The following is a 12,954-nucleotide window of genomic DNA, read 5'->3' on the forward strand; positions in this document are numbered from 1 at the left end:
AACAAACATGAGACCTATACCTCCCCCCAAAAAACAGAAAAAAATGGAAGGTGATAATTTACTCATTACTGGAATAAATTCTCCAGAAATGCAAAACCTAGCATTGTTTCAGTGACTTCTTAATGAAAAGGAAGTGTAATTTAAGGATATTATTAAAAAAACCCCCACCCTTTGCCTGAGGAAAAAAAGATACCTTATAAATTACTGGGAAAAGAGAATGACAATGATCTATCACACTCCATAATTATCTCCATATATAAACAGTGCTTCCCCTAACAACTGCCTGTTCAGGTGAAATCTTTACTACCTATTTATTTTAAAGGAGGAACTTCAGAGAATGAATAAGATTATATACTTACAGATATGTAAAGTTTACCCTGGAAACTGAATAAGGTTTTCTTCGGTTTAAATACGCATCAGTAATTTGTCTAAGGACCATTTGTAATGGATTACAAATACTGCCTATTAGAAGAGCAAAAAACACATTCCAGCATGTCTAGAAGGATTCTTCAGGTTATTTTATAAACCTCTAAATGAGTTGTATCTAGCTGTACTGATAACAAAGTACGGACAACAGCCCATTGATAACAGACATTAACTAGAGCCACACAGGGCTCTAGTAAGTAAAATAATGTTGAATACATTAACGCCAAGTGCCCAATCATTTATATAAACTGTCTTATCCAGAAGCTTTCAGTAAGTTACATTCTCCTTACTGAAAGTTGAGGACGGTACCATTCATATTCCTCCTTCTTCCTAATTCTATGTAGTTAAGCTTCAAACAAGCCAATAACAGAGTGACTTGACCACCATGGTCCATGTGTGAAATGGAAAAAGCAGCCTTTACAAGGGGAAAAAAAAAAAAAGAGAGAGAGGAAAAAAAGAAAAAAGAAAAAAAGTACTGTATCAGATATAAAATAAAGCTACCATGCCGTTTCTATTAACAATTATTTGCTATCACTCATAAGAATCCTCTGAAAACTATTTCTGTTGCTTTGAAATACTGTACCACAAATGAACAAGGGATGGAAATAGAGCCCCATTCAATCTCTACTATCATATTAAAGAAGGACCTTACACACACCACAGTGACCTCTCAACAGGTCAATCCTGCATTTCCCATTTGCAATTCAAACCCAAGACTGGAGCAGACCAAGGGCAAAATGGGCTCTTGATTATATTTAAGAGGTCACCATTGCTATGCAGAGTTGTAGGAAGCAGACCTCTAGCTTTATTGCATTTTTAAATTCTATCTTGTACAGAAGCTGCTCATATTTGGCAGGGAAAACTGGAAAAGGGATGTTTATATTTGACTTTTTCTTACCAGTGGCCTGCATACTTTTTTTATTAATAATGGAAAATAAAATGTTAAAATGCGGTGGATAGTAAGTTCAGTTTAAAAATAACCTTAGGTTATCCTTAGAAGATGAAAGACTAGCATCCCAAACTTGGCAAAAATTAAGTATTTAATTATGCTAGAATTTCAGACAGTTAACACTTGCACATAACAACTAGTAAGTAAATACATGAAAAATACAATGTTCGTATCTGAAAATTGATGAGGATGCACTAATAGACTTGTCAACAGAGCAGCACAGACATTTAGATTAAAAATAATACGAGGGTATCCAAAACAAATTTTTGCTATTTTTATCACATTAAACAGAGCAATACCTCATTTCAGAGTTATCTTGCTACCTTGCATTCAAAACGGAGAAGAGGATGGGATTGAAAAGAACAGACTTAATGAAGAAAAGAGAGGTAGAGCAGTATGTGTCAACTACTCCTAGAAATCTTCTAAGCTCTCCTGAAAGCATATGTTGAACAATCGTGTTTAACCATCTTACAGAAACGCCACATAATAAGGAAGGTGCAACAAAATTGGGCCAGTTATCTGTAAATGTTATGTGTGTTTCTTAAAAAGAATGCTTGCTGCTTGAAGGACTAGGAAGACAACAATAATAATAAAACAAAGCAATGAATGAATGAGACATTTCTCAGCCTTTTATACAAATGTCACAGAATAGCTTACAATTATATTAGCATTTAAAATACAGGAAAACAATCTGGTCATTTTACACAGCTCCGACTGCTTTAGAAATGCACATAAGGCCAAACATTTTATTATTCATGAAGATTATGTCCAGAAGTGAAACACATGAAATTACATAAAAAATTCCAAGTACAAGAAAACTGCTTCATGCTTCTAATGTTTTCGTATTATACCTAAAGTGGTCATGTATAAAGCAGTAAGTGTAATAAAATAAAACAGCATTAAAAGCATCTGAAGCAACTTTATCTTCCTCAAAAATCTCTAGCAATCTGCTAGAGTATTTAGAGAGTGAACGGCATTTGGACTGCAGACACAGTTAATTTTATCAGTTCATAACCTGGCTGCACAATAACCCCTTTGTATTAACGTTTTATGGACACGTTCAGGTAGATTTCTGTTTGTGCCACAGGAATGTATTTGCAGCGCTATCTTAAAGATGATGGTCTAGAAATTTAGAGAAGAAATTTACTGGGATAACACAAATTAAAAAAACCCCAAAACTATTATGCAATAAACAAAATAAAAATTTCTGAATAAGAACTTCAGTTCTATTAGCAAGTTCGCTATCTCGTTTTCCCAAAAGACTCTAACAGCTCTGCTTCATAGAACAGACAGAACAACTGAAATAAACCTAAGGCAGAGCTAAGCATTCATTCATAAGGTGTGTATCAATATGACCATACTTCTGGCTTAAAAGGAGCAAACACTATTGGATCATACATTCTTCAAACACAATTCAGCATTCTTGGAATTGTACCATTTACAAAGGGAGATATGGAATACAACAAACAGTTTGATAATTTTTTCTGCAATAATTCAAATTTGAAATGAACACCAACTCTAATTTAATTCCTTTATATCTAAAGTTTGCAGCAGACGCTCATGAAATGTAGAAATCCTGTCCCCAATGACAGACACTACGCTATTTTCCCTGAGAGATTACTGTAGGAATAACAACAATTTACCATTTGCAAAAAGTTTACTGCTATTACTGTAAGAAAGATCTCCCAGGTCACATCAAGTCCCCTTCCACAACACCCCAGCACAAAGGACAGGAGAGGGACCACTCCAAATAGAACACTCAATTTTCTGGCTTTTGTGAGTTTAAGTCAGAGCCTTAATGTATTTGAAGACAGTTTTTTTTGTCTGTGAATATTTATAACAGTGTGAAAAATCCGGGACAGCTGGTAATGCATTTTGAAGTGTGCTAACAACACTGTATCAAACAGCTTCCTATTGATCACATAATGCTTTTTGTGGCTAAGTATTTCTTACGTGGTGCTTATACATTTTGAATAAGAACTTCAAGTACCTTTTGCTTCAAGCGGTTTTTCACTTCTTTTATTCCCATTTTTGCATGATCTTTTGCCTGCATGAAAAATTAATTTAAGTTAAAATCCCCTTTTATTTCCAGCAGTGACAACGCTTGATTTCAGTGCATCAAGATTCACCTTCTCTAGTCACTAAAAATGGCAAGGAAAAAATTGTAAAAGGATACTGAAAACAAATAGAAAGCTAAAGAAACCAAACACCAGCAGACAAAAATCACCACCACCTCCCCCCAACACACAGTCATTGCAAAAACTGTTTTCTCTGTTTTGATGTCAGACATCTTTCATCCTTCTGCATTCCACACCCTCGGTCTTCCCCTCCAAGCATTTATCAGTGCTATAAGCCAACAACCAACGGTAACAGTAAGCCTGCAAACTTTCTCCTTGCAGAATTCTGGATGTCAGTGCCATTTAGCAGAGCTAACCTCATCCTACTCCTCTTTCTCAGGCTCTAGGAAGGCAGGAGAAAAGTTTGAACAGACATCTCAGTGAATTTTCTAGCATTATTTCCTAAAATCGAGCTTATACGAAATCCTCACTTGTTTCCATATTGTTTTATCTTGCACAGTGGAACTGGCAGCCATGCATGATAACAAACAGCTGGTACGGCACTGGGCTAACAGAACTGAAAACATTTTCCTTTAAAGAATAACTCAGTAAGTTGGGCTCTAAATAAGCAGGTGTAAGAAACCTCCAGGGAAAATTAATTGACATTTAGAAAAGATGGAAACAATTTGGAAAATGAGAGGATTCCCTTATTTCGATGAAGCTGCAAGCAGAGAAACCCGAGGTAACAATGATTTCCAACAGAGCAATGATGAGATGGTAGAGCTGCTTAGTAGGGCATATAGGCGCTATTTCTCACAAATAGTTCTATGTAATAAATAGAATTTATCATCTATACTTTCAAAAGAAATCACAAGTTCCCCTCCTCCTTTGCATTTCAATTATGTTTAAATTTCAAAATTACTTTTCCATTTGAATTTGAAATTTCGATGAATGCATATTTTACGTAGTTTTGTGAGTCCAATAAAAATGAATTTAAGTCTTGAGTTTCATTTGAAAGGCTAAAACAGAATCGTAATTAGACTCTTATCTCAGTAGTAAGCCAGTACTTGATACTTACAAACTTATAGACAGTCTTCATGGCAGGGTTAGCCTTGGTCTTTACTGTATTTAAAATGGCTCCACTTCCTTTCTATAATTATAGTAATGATAGAAAAAATTTCATCAAAGCTCGTTAAAGCAGACAACAATCTAAAATTTAAAATCTAAATCTAAAACCTAAGCATAACAAATAGGCTTATTAGTAGAGAGGTGTATTAAAATAGTAAATTTAAAGAAAAAGGACACAAGTTAAAACACTCTAAATGTTTCTCTGGTTTCCCAGAGGAACCCCAATTCTGTTTAATACATCAGTTTTCAAATGAAAAATGTCGGTGTCTCCTAATACCAAGACCCCCTTGTCTTACAGTCACCTCACAAAAGTGCTCTATGACTGTTCCACTCACCCTCAAGGGTGCCCTGTACATTGCATTAAAATCCTCAACAAGTTTAGAACAAAAGCATCCTCCCAAGTACTCAATGCCTGGGGCAGAAAATTCAGTTTCAGGAAAGCCTGTACATTCAGTCTGAAGAAATAAGATCTTTTTTCCATCTTCCTTTTCATGATCCCACAACACTCTTTATCAAAAGCATGCTGCCTTTTTGAGATCTAAGTAGTTGATAAAGGGATAAATTGAGGGAAAACGAAATCTAACTACAGTCATAAACATTAATTCTAGAAAAGCTGAATTGCATGTGGTGAACATAATAAAAGTCATAAGACAGTAACATGTCAGACAGAATAATCTGTTAGCCTGGTCGGTGTTTTACACATCTTCCACACATCACTGACTATGGCTGTACAATACCTTATTTGATAAGTACAGGAGATGGGTAAAACCCAAGGAATAAAATCTTAGATAACATTACATTTTCTTATTTCAGTGTAAAATTATATTTCCAGAGATCAGATGCAATCAGATGCAAACAGTTTAAGATCTACTGCTTGTTACTACATGACAATTAATCTTCAACAAAAATTAGAAATTGTTGAATTTAATTACACTTATTTTTATATTCACTCTCAGCCACGCCCCTTTCTTATAATTTTAAAATTACTTGTCAACCTACATATTTATATATATTTATGAATATATATTTACCTATCTAACTATATGATGGGATTTTTTGCCTGACTGCTACGAAATATGTTTAATTCAAAATTACCAAGATAATATTGAACCCAGCATTTTGTGTAAGAAACATAATTCCATTCATAACCAGGACAAAAGGCTGCAAAACTGAATTCTGTCAGAAAACAATTCAATCTTTCCTACTGACTCGTACCCACTAACCAGAAATATTTTACTTCTGAACACATCACATTTTATGCATCAAAAGAGACTTCTAAAATCAGCTGCCAATTATCAGCTGTAATAACATATTACTCTCTAAAAGTATTTAGATTTTTAATTTATACAACTAGACCACTAAACCAAAGAGATACAAAACACATCCCAACCAGTGCTGTCCCCATTCAGCACTTCACACCATTTAGCTTTATAAAGAGATTTTTGGTGTGGCAACTTTCCCTTTTCTTTCCTTTTCTATTAAAAGGGAAGAAAAAACACATTCTTTTCTAAACCAACAATAACTTATTTCCAGCTGTCTCCAAGACATTAAAATGGGATTCAAAAACTTGAGATTCCTATGGTGATTTTTTTATTAGTGTATTTTTCCTTCTGTTCTTTACTTCATCTGAAGAGCACACTAGTTTCTCACAACGAATCTCAAGCTGATCACAGCTAAACACTGAAGGAAACAGGTTAGTCGTGTTCATGGGGGCAGAGGTTACAGCCATACAGAACTGTCCAGCGGTCCAGTACGAATTAGAATGTCTGATGGAAGAATATTGTGTTCTTACCCTTACTGTGGAGAGCCACTGGTGGTACAATTTGTCACTACCTAGAGAGAATCACAAAAACAAACTGTAACTCTCTACCAAACAGAAAACGAGCTAGAAATGTGAAGTGTTAGCACTTAGTGGTTCTAGGAACATGAACAGGACAAACACTCTTTTCTTTCAATGGAAACACAGCAAAAAACTGACGAGATATCTATGATTTTTCTTTTACTTGCTAAGAGGCATTTCTATTTTATCAGGGTTGTCTTTCGGACATTTGAAAACACTGAGTTTTTTTTTAAGATCACTAAAAGAAATTTGAGGTGGATCCAGGTAAAGCCAAGGTTTTTCAGTATCCTCTATGGCAAGAACTCTTTTAGTTGTACTTCAGCCAAGTGGTAAAGCAGAGTTTTTACAAGACTGAACAGACTTTACTCAAACTACAATACATTACTCAAAGTTCAGATCATTGCAGCCTCAGTTATTTAGGTAAGAAACCACAAAGACCCATTACATCACGCTGGCCCACGAACAGCAAGTCAAGAACAGTGTTCGAAATTACTGTAAAATACTGTATTTCCTACCTGCATATTCTCCCATATTTATCTCTTCTTCAAAAACATCGCTGAAGCCCTCACCAGAGTTAAGAAGATCGAGGCGGCCATCAATGAACTATATCAGTGTCAAAAGAGAGCGTAAACAAATCAACCATCTCATCCATTACCTTTTCAGAAAGACTTTGTGCTGCATTTGCTATAACAATCCCAATGTTCTTATCAGGAAGGGACTCTAAACAAAACCAAAATACAACCAAAACCGGCAAAATGCTTAGCAATGCAGAAAGGTATGCTGCTTCACTAAAACACCAGCGTTCGTGTGTTTGTGTATACACATATGCTTTCAGCTTCCCTGAAGCAGCAACACCATGTTTAACAGTAATATGCTTTCTGTACAAAGTTTGCAGCTGATACATTGGTCAAGGTATGCTCAGATCAAAACTGAGCACAGAGACCTTTAGGGGAAAGAACCGTACACTTCTTAAAATACAGAAAGCCTTATCACCTAATCTGAGAAAAGCCAGCAAGTAGGAATTAAGGTGCTGCCTACTACATGAACTTTCCTTATTATGTGGCTGACAGATCAAGGAATATAGGAGCAGCCCTCAAAAAAACCCCCGTTGTATAGTTACAGAATCTGCTTCTACATTAGAGCAATTAAGCCAGTACCTGCTTAAAGAGCTGGAGCTGGATGGCATTCTGAAGAAACTGCCTCATGACAGCAGAACGATGGGACACAAATGTTTCTTCACAAAAAGTGATGGGTTCACCCTGTGGAGTTCAGAGCATTAAACACTGAAAAAGCTTTGTCTGGATGCATTTGAATCCACTGTATCCATTTTATCTATTTCCATTCCAAAATAAACAGATAAATAAAGTAGGCCTTACCTAACATTGAGTAAACGGTAGTTTATTTCCAGGTTTCAATCATGCGACTGGGAAAGGGGTTGGAAACCAGCAAATTGTGTATCATCAAAATAAACCACACTTGCTTTATGCACATTTTGCTAATGCTGGTGAAGGAACTTTCATCATCCAAAAAGGTAATTTTTCTTAATGTCCCCAGAATTTTGTATATTCTGGTTATCTACCTGAGTAGACCCAGCCCGTTAACCTGCACAAACAAGTCAGGAATGCCTACTCTGTTCTCTTCGCAGTTCAGAAAGATTAGACTTTCATATATTGAATGAGTGAAATTTCCCTTTTTCACAACCTTGTTGGCAAAAGACAGAAATTGTTTTGCAGCTCTACTTTTATCTTATTTTAATGAGTTATGTTAATGCTGAAGTCTGCTTTGCATCTGCCATAAGGGCACAAATTTCCTCTGCTTTTAAATCTACAAATACTCAATGTAGCAAGCAAATATATTTATTGAATTAAAAAGAAAAAAGTAACAAAGAATGATAAAATTATACTGATGTATAATTAATATGGAGGCTTTTTCATACTCAAAATATATCTGGACTCTTCATCTGTTGTGTGTTCAAAATCAACATCAGACAGCAAAAAGCCTTAAAGCACCCCCTTTAAAAGGGTGGTATCATTCAATTTCTGAAAGCTGTTTCTATCAGCAATCTCATTTGCCATTGGTTGTGTAAAGTCAGGATAACAGAGCCACTAAAATGGCTGTGCTCAAAAAACCCCATGCCGCAGCATTGCTTGAGCATACTGGGTTTTCCCCACCAATTTATGTTGAAAGCCACCATGTGGCCCCAGGACTTCTAACACCTAATCCACACTGAAAGGACACTAAATCCTCAACATTATGTTGGGCAAACTGTGATGACGCTCACAATTCCTAAAATCCATAGGTATTCACCTTTTTCCCCCGAGTTCACAATCAAACTTCCCTCATTGATACGTTCCCCATTGAGGCCTGGTACTACCCCAGAGCTTATCGACCTGACGGCTGACATCCGCTGCTGATGGCCTGTCCCTTGACATAACTGACCTTGCCATTGTAACTAAATGGTACAAGCAGTTATGTCCCTTTTAAACACAATTTGTAAGGAAAATGAAGGAAATATTTGGCTTCAAATAATCAGATCACAGTAGTAAAATTCTCCCTGGCCCCCAGTGAATTGGGCAACCAGAATCACCAAGATGATATACCATGTACCTCGCCTCTAACCCAGCAGTCAACAAATGCCAGAGGTCACAGGCTGGTCTTAACGTGAGAAAAGGGATCAATTGCAAGTGACTGTCTAAGCACAGGATGGGTCTCTTTCAAAGAGAGAAGTTGTCATCCTTTCCTTGGGCCAATGAATTTCCATGGTTTTGAAAAAGAAAGCAGGTTTCTTATGTGAAAACTACACTTTCAGGATAATAATTTTAAAGATAATAACCTGTCTTTGATTTACTCTAGCAGGTATTTACAAGGAAAACCAAAATCACTACAATCTTTAAGGACAAGGAGTATGAAAAAAAAAAAAAAATTTTTTTTCCCTGTGGCTTTGCTCTAATCAGGATAAAGAATGACAAGACACTTTGTTTAAACTCTCTCTCAGGTACCAGGAAGGAAAAGTCAGGATCGTACAGAGCACTACAATTAGTAAAAGAAAATCTTAGGAGATTGCGAATGCATCTGTTACTACAGAAACTGCAGTGACAGGCACTTTCCAAGCGTGGCTCAGGCAAACAGTACAACTAACAACAGGATGTAACGTCTGCTTGACCAGTAGGAAAAAGGCTTTCCCATCAAATTCAGCTACCAGAACGTAACAAAGGATGCCTGAAAAATATTTGTCTGCCATAGATACAATCTGGAGTGTGAAAAGAGCAGCTGGGAATACATGAAGAAAAGTGTAGATAAGTCCATGATCAGAGAAGTTGTTCACCAGAAGAAGGTTTAGCTTTCATTTAATCCTCACTTACAAAACACTTCAAAGGCAACAAGCAGCCCTTCCTATAATCTACAAAATCCAAAATTTCTCGCATGGCCAGAGAAGAGCATGAACGCTGTGGAAGGAACTACACGCTGCCAAACAGAAGCTTCCTCTGCTCCACTGTACATCCAGCACAGTGACAGCAGCTTCTGCTCTTACAATCGAGCTATGAACCATTCCTACAAACACACATATTGCAGCTGGGGGAGCCTGGTATTCTTACAGTGTTAACGCACTTCCCTCCCCAAAGTACTAATGATTGAGTTTGTTCATTATGTTGATTAGACCTTTTGACTTCTTAAGAGACAATTCAGGCTCAAATGCTGCTAGATCATAAGAAAAACTTTAATCATCAAGGTCAAGCGTGAGCTTTTCAGCTTAGAATGCATTAGTACCTTCCATCCTCCATGACCTCCAGGAGGGTGAACACACTGTTGCTAACCCCCATCCCCAGCCTCATTACAAAAAGACAAGCTGGACAATAAGACCATTTTCTTGACAGATTTACTTAACTGTAAATTATAAAGCTAATCAGCTCTGCTTTTACTAACAGATGACACTATATATGAGGGGACATGCTAAGAACTACAGATATTTTGTGAAATGAATGGTCTTGCTCATATATTAAACAATTACAATAACTTGTCCTGATAAACCCATCAACTTCTAAACTTGCTGTTTCCAACAATTAGAATTTAGGCCTTGGTTCATCAGCACCTTAAATATCCATTATTATCCTCTCCCTCCAACTATGAATGCATAACAGAGGCTAAGACAGGGCATTGCAAATGCTCTAAATGTGTGCACAATACGACTCTATGAGGAATCTGATTTGATCTGAAATACAATTCACATATATTTCAAGATTGGATCACAAATTTTTTTTTTAATACAAAAATTTACACATTTCAAAGACATTTAATCTGCAATCTTAACACAAGAGAAGTAACTTTAAAATAGAAGACTAAGATTTAAGACTCCCAGATGCATTGAAAAAATAGGTGCCTTTTCTTTATGCCTTTGCAAATCTCCCTTTACATTAATATTTTATATTCACATGGCATAATGAAGTTCATCAGAGCAGTGCTGCTATCTCATGACCCCTTAAAAAGCTGAAAAGTTTCAGTCCACATCTGATCTGTTGCCAGCCATATTTTTAAATTGGAATTCTGTTACTTTCTAAAGTAATGTTTGAAACTACTTAAGGCAGCAAGTGAAAAACAAAAGGAGTCTGGGAATTATTTCAGACTGCTGCTAGATTTTAAGAAGCCATAATGCAAATTGAAGGATAAAGCCTGATTTTGATTAGCTACGCTGTAAAAAGTTTCACCATGATTCTCCATCTTTCAAGGAAATCACTTTTCCTTGGAAAGAAAGGGATACAGGACCTCATGCAGACAGTTACTGAGAGAAGTATCATGTCTGAACTGTCTGACTTGCCATATTCGCAGACAAGGCAGCTAACTGGTTATGGCAACAACTTTCACAGTTGTTTAAAAAAAGGATTAAAAATATGTGGGACAGAAGACAGCACAGATCAGAGGAGGACTTGGAGGAAAGGACAGAGGTAAACAGAAATGATACTTCTGGACAGACACACAGGTGCTGAGGCAACTCATGAAAGTCCAACTATTCCCACTTCTGCAAGAGATGAGACACCGAAGTGTGCAGCTGGATACCGGGGCTTTAAAGCCAGCGTGTGACTGCTGGAGAAAATGAAGATAATAAATATGGGGTTCAAACGAGGTCAACACCAAGAGTGTCTTGCACAAGCAAAGTCTTCACAAAACTTGATTCTAAGGGTAAAAAAAACAACCAAAACAAAGAAAACCCCAACTACCCAAACCTGAAGACTTTGTTTAGACAGCCGTACAAGTTACGCCATGGAAGACATACGTAATCTCTTCTGCATTACCATGGTCAGCATGTGGTGCACGGTAATGAATTTTGTGCTGCTGTATGCATGCCTGTAAACCATGTAGGTGCTCTTTCAAAGCCTCCCTAATAAATACACAAGCCATTAGAGCTGCTCTGTAAACCAGCCACGAAATGAAAAACTGTGGGTGGAATTTAAAGGTGCAGAACAAGATGACAATCTGACAGTCTACAAGCTGTAAGTCTAGTGTCAGCATACTATGCAGCAACCCCCCAAACATACAGCAAGAACAATGACATGCAAGAGATTCGTGTATCACTGCTTTATTGCTACCTAGATGCTGCAAATAACCACATCCTTTAGTAAATTGGTTATGTTGCAAATGACAAAGTAAAGCCTGTAGGGATATTCTAGGAATCATCATCCTTAATTCCATCCAGAATTATAATGAAACTAAGATAGGAGAATGATCCTACTGATCTGGATATATATGTCAACGTCAGATACAACAGCAACCAAAGGCAAGCAACTGCTCTGCAGACCTTTCAGGAATTGTGATTACAATGTCAAGGAAAGATTAGCTCATCACAGCTGAAGAAGTCAGCCAGCAGGATTCCATAAAGAAAATCTGAAATTGGTGACAGACACCTGATAGGACATTGGCTCATTCAGCCTGCAATTGCGACGAAATAACCTCCCCATAACTAGTACATACGTTTCGCACAAGAAAGCTCTTTGCATCTGCCTCAGTCATAATGGAATCAAGAAAGCATAGATCAAACACTCTGCATTAAGCAAATGCTACCATAGCTTTATTAGCATTTCAAGATGCTGCTCAGGAACAAAGAAATCACATGCTCAGAGATTTGACCACACTTCTTCTAAAGAAAACTAAATTAAGACTCTGCTCAAAAAAGAGACTACCAGTTGTGATAAATTAGTATTGCTAAGTGTAATCTTGACAAGCATTTAAACCCCACGTATTTACCAATGCCGGCTGTACCGTCCAAACACTTACTGTCTCATGTAAATGCCCATTGCCATTACCAGTCCAATTTCAGACATTTTTCATGTTCTTCACGACTGGACATCCTTACTACTTTTTTTTTTTTTTAAATAAGTTTACAGTAGCTATACTTTTATAGAAACTTTTTATAAGATTTACAGTTTCAAATAAAATGGGCCATTTCTCTAAATTCTCAGCCCTTGTGTTGCTGGTGAATTGGAATTTCTGACAGCTGTCATTCTTCTGCACGTGATCTGATAACTCCCGTAATAAGTTGTAATAATATCACTGAAGGAGAA

At 36.8% G+C, this 12,954-nt stretch overlaps 1 protein-coding gene across 2 annotated transcripts in view; it reads right to left on the reverse strand.

Moving 5' to 3' along the window:
• Positions 1-12,954, reverse strand: part of DENND1A (DENN domain containing 1A) — a 208,088-nt gene that overhangs the window by 37,331 nt on the left and 157,803 nt on the right. For both annotated transcript variants that reach the window (XM_086475517.1, XM_086475515.1), the window contains exons 14-18: positions 7,558-7,659; positions 6,916-7,003; positions 6,353-6,393; positions 4,511-4,582; positions 3,366-3,422 (exon numbers count right to left, since the gene is read on the reverse strand). In XM_086475517.1, coding sequence (XP_086331643.1) covers positions 3,366-3,422; positions 4,511-4,582; positions 6,353-6,393; positions 6,916-7,003; positions 7,558-7,659 — 360 coding nt within the window. The remainder of the gene's footprint in view (positions 1-3,365; positions 3,423-4,510; positions 4,583-6,352; positions 6,394-6,915; positions 7,004-7,557; positions 7,660-12,954) is intronic.

The sequence above is a fragment of the Leptosomus discolor genome, chromosome 19 (genome assembly GCF_034619465.1).
Source record: "Leptosomus discolor isolate bLepDis1 chromosome 19, bLepDis1.hap2, whole genome shotgun sequence".
NCBI lineage: Eukaryota > Metazoa > Chordata > Aves > Leptosomiformes > Leptosomidae > Leptosomus > Leptosomus discolor.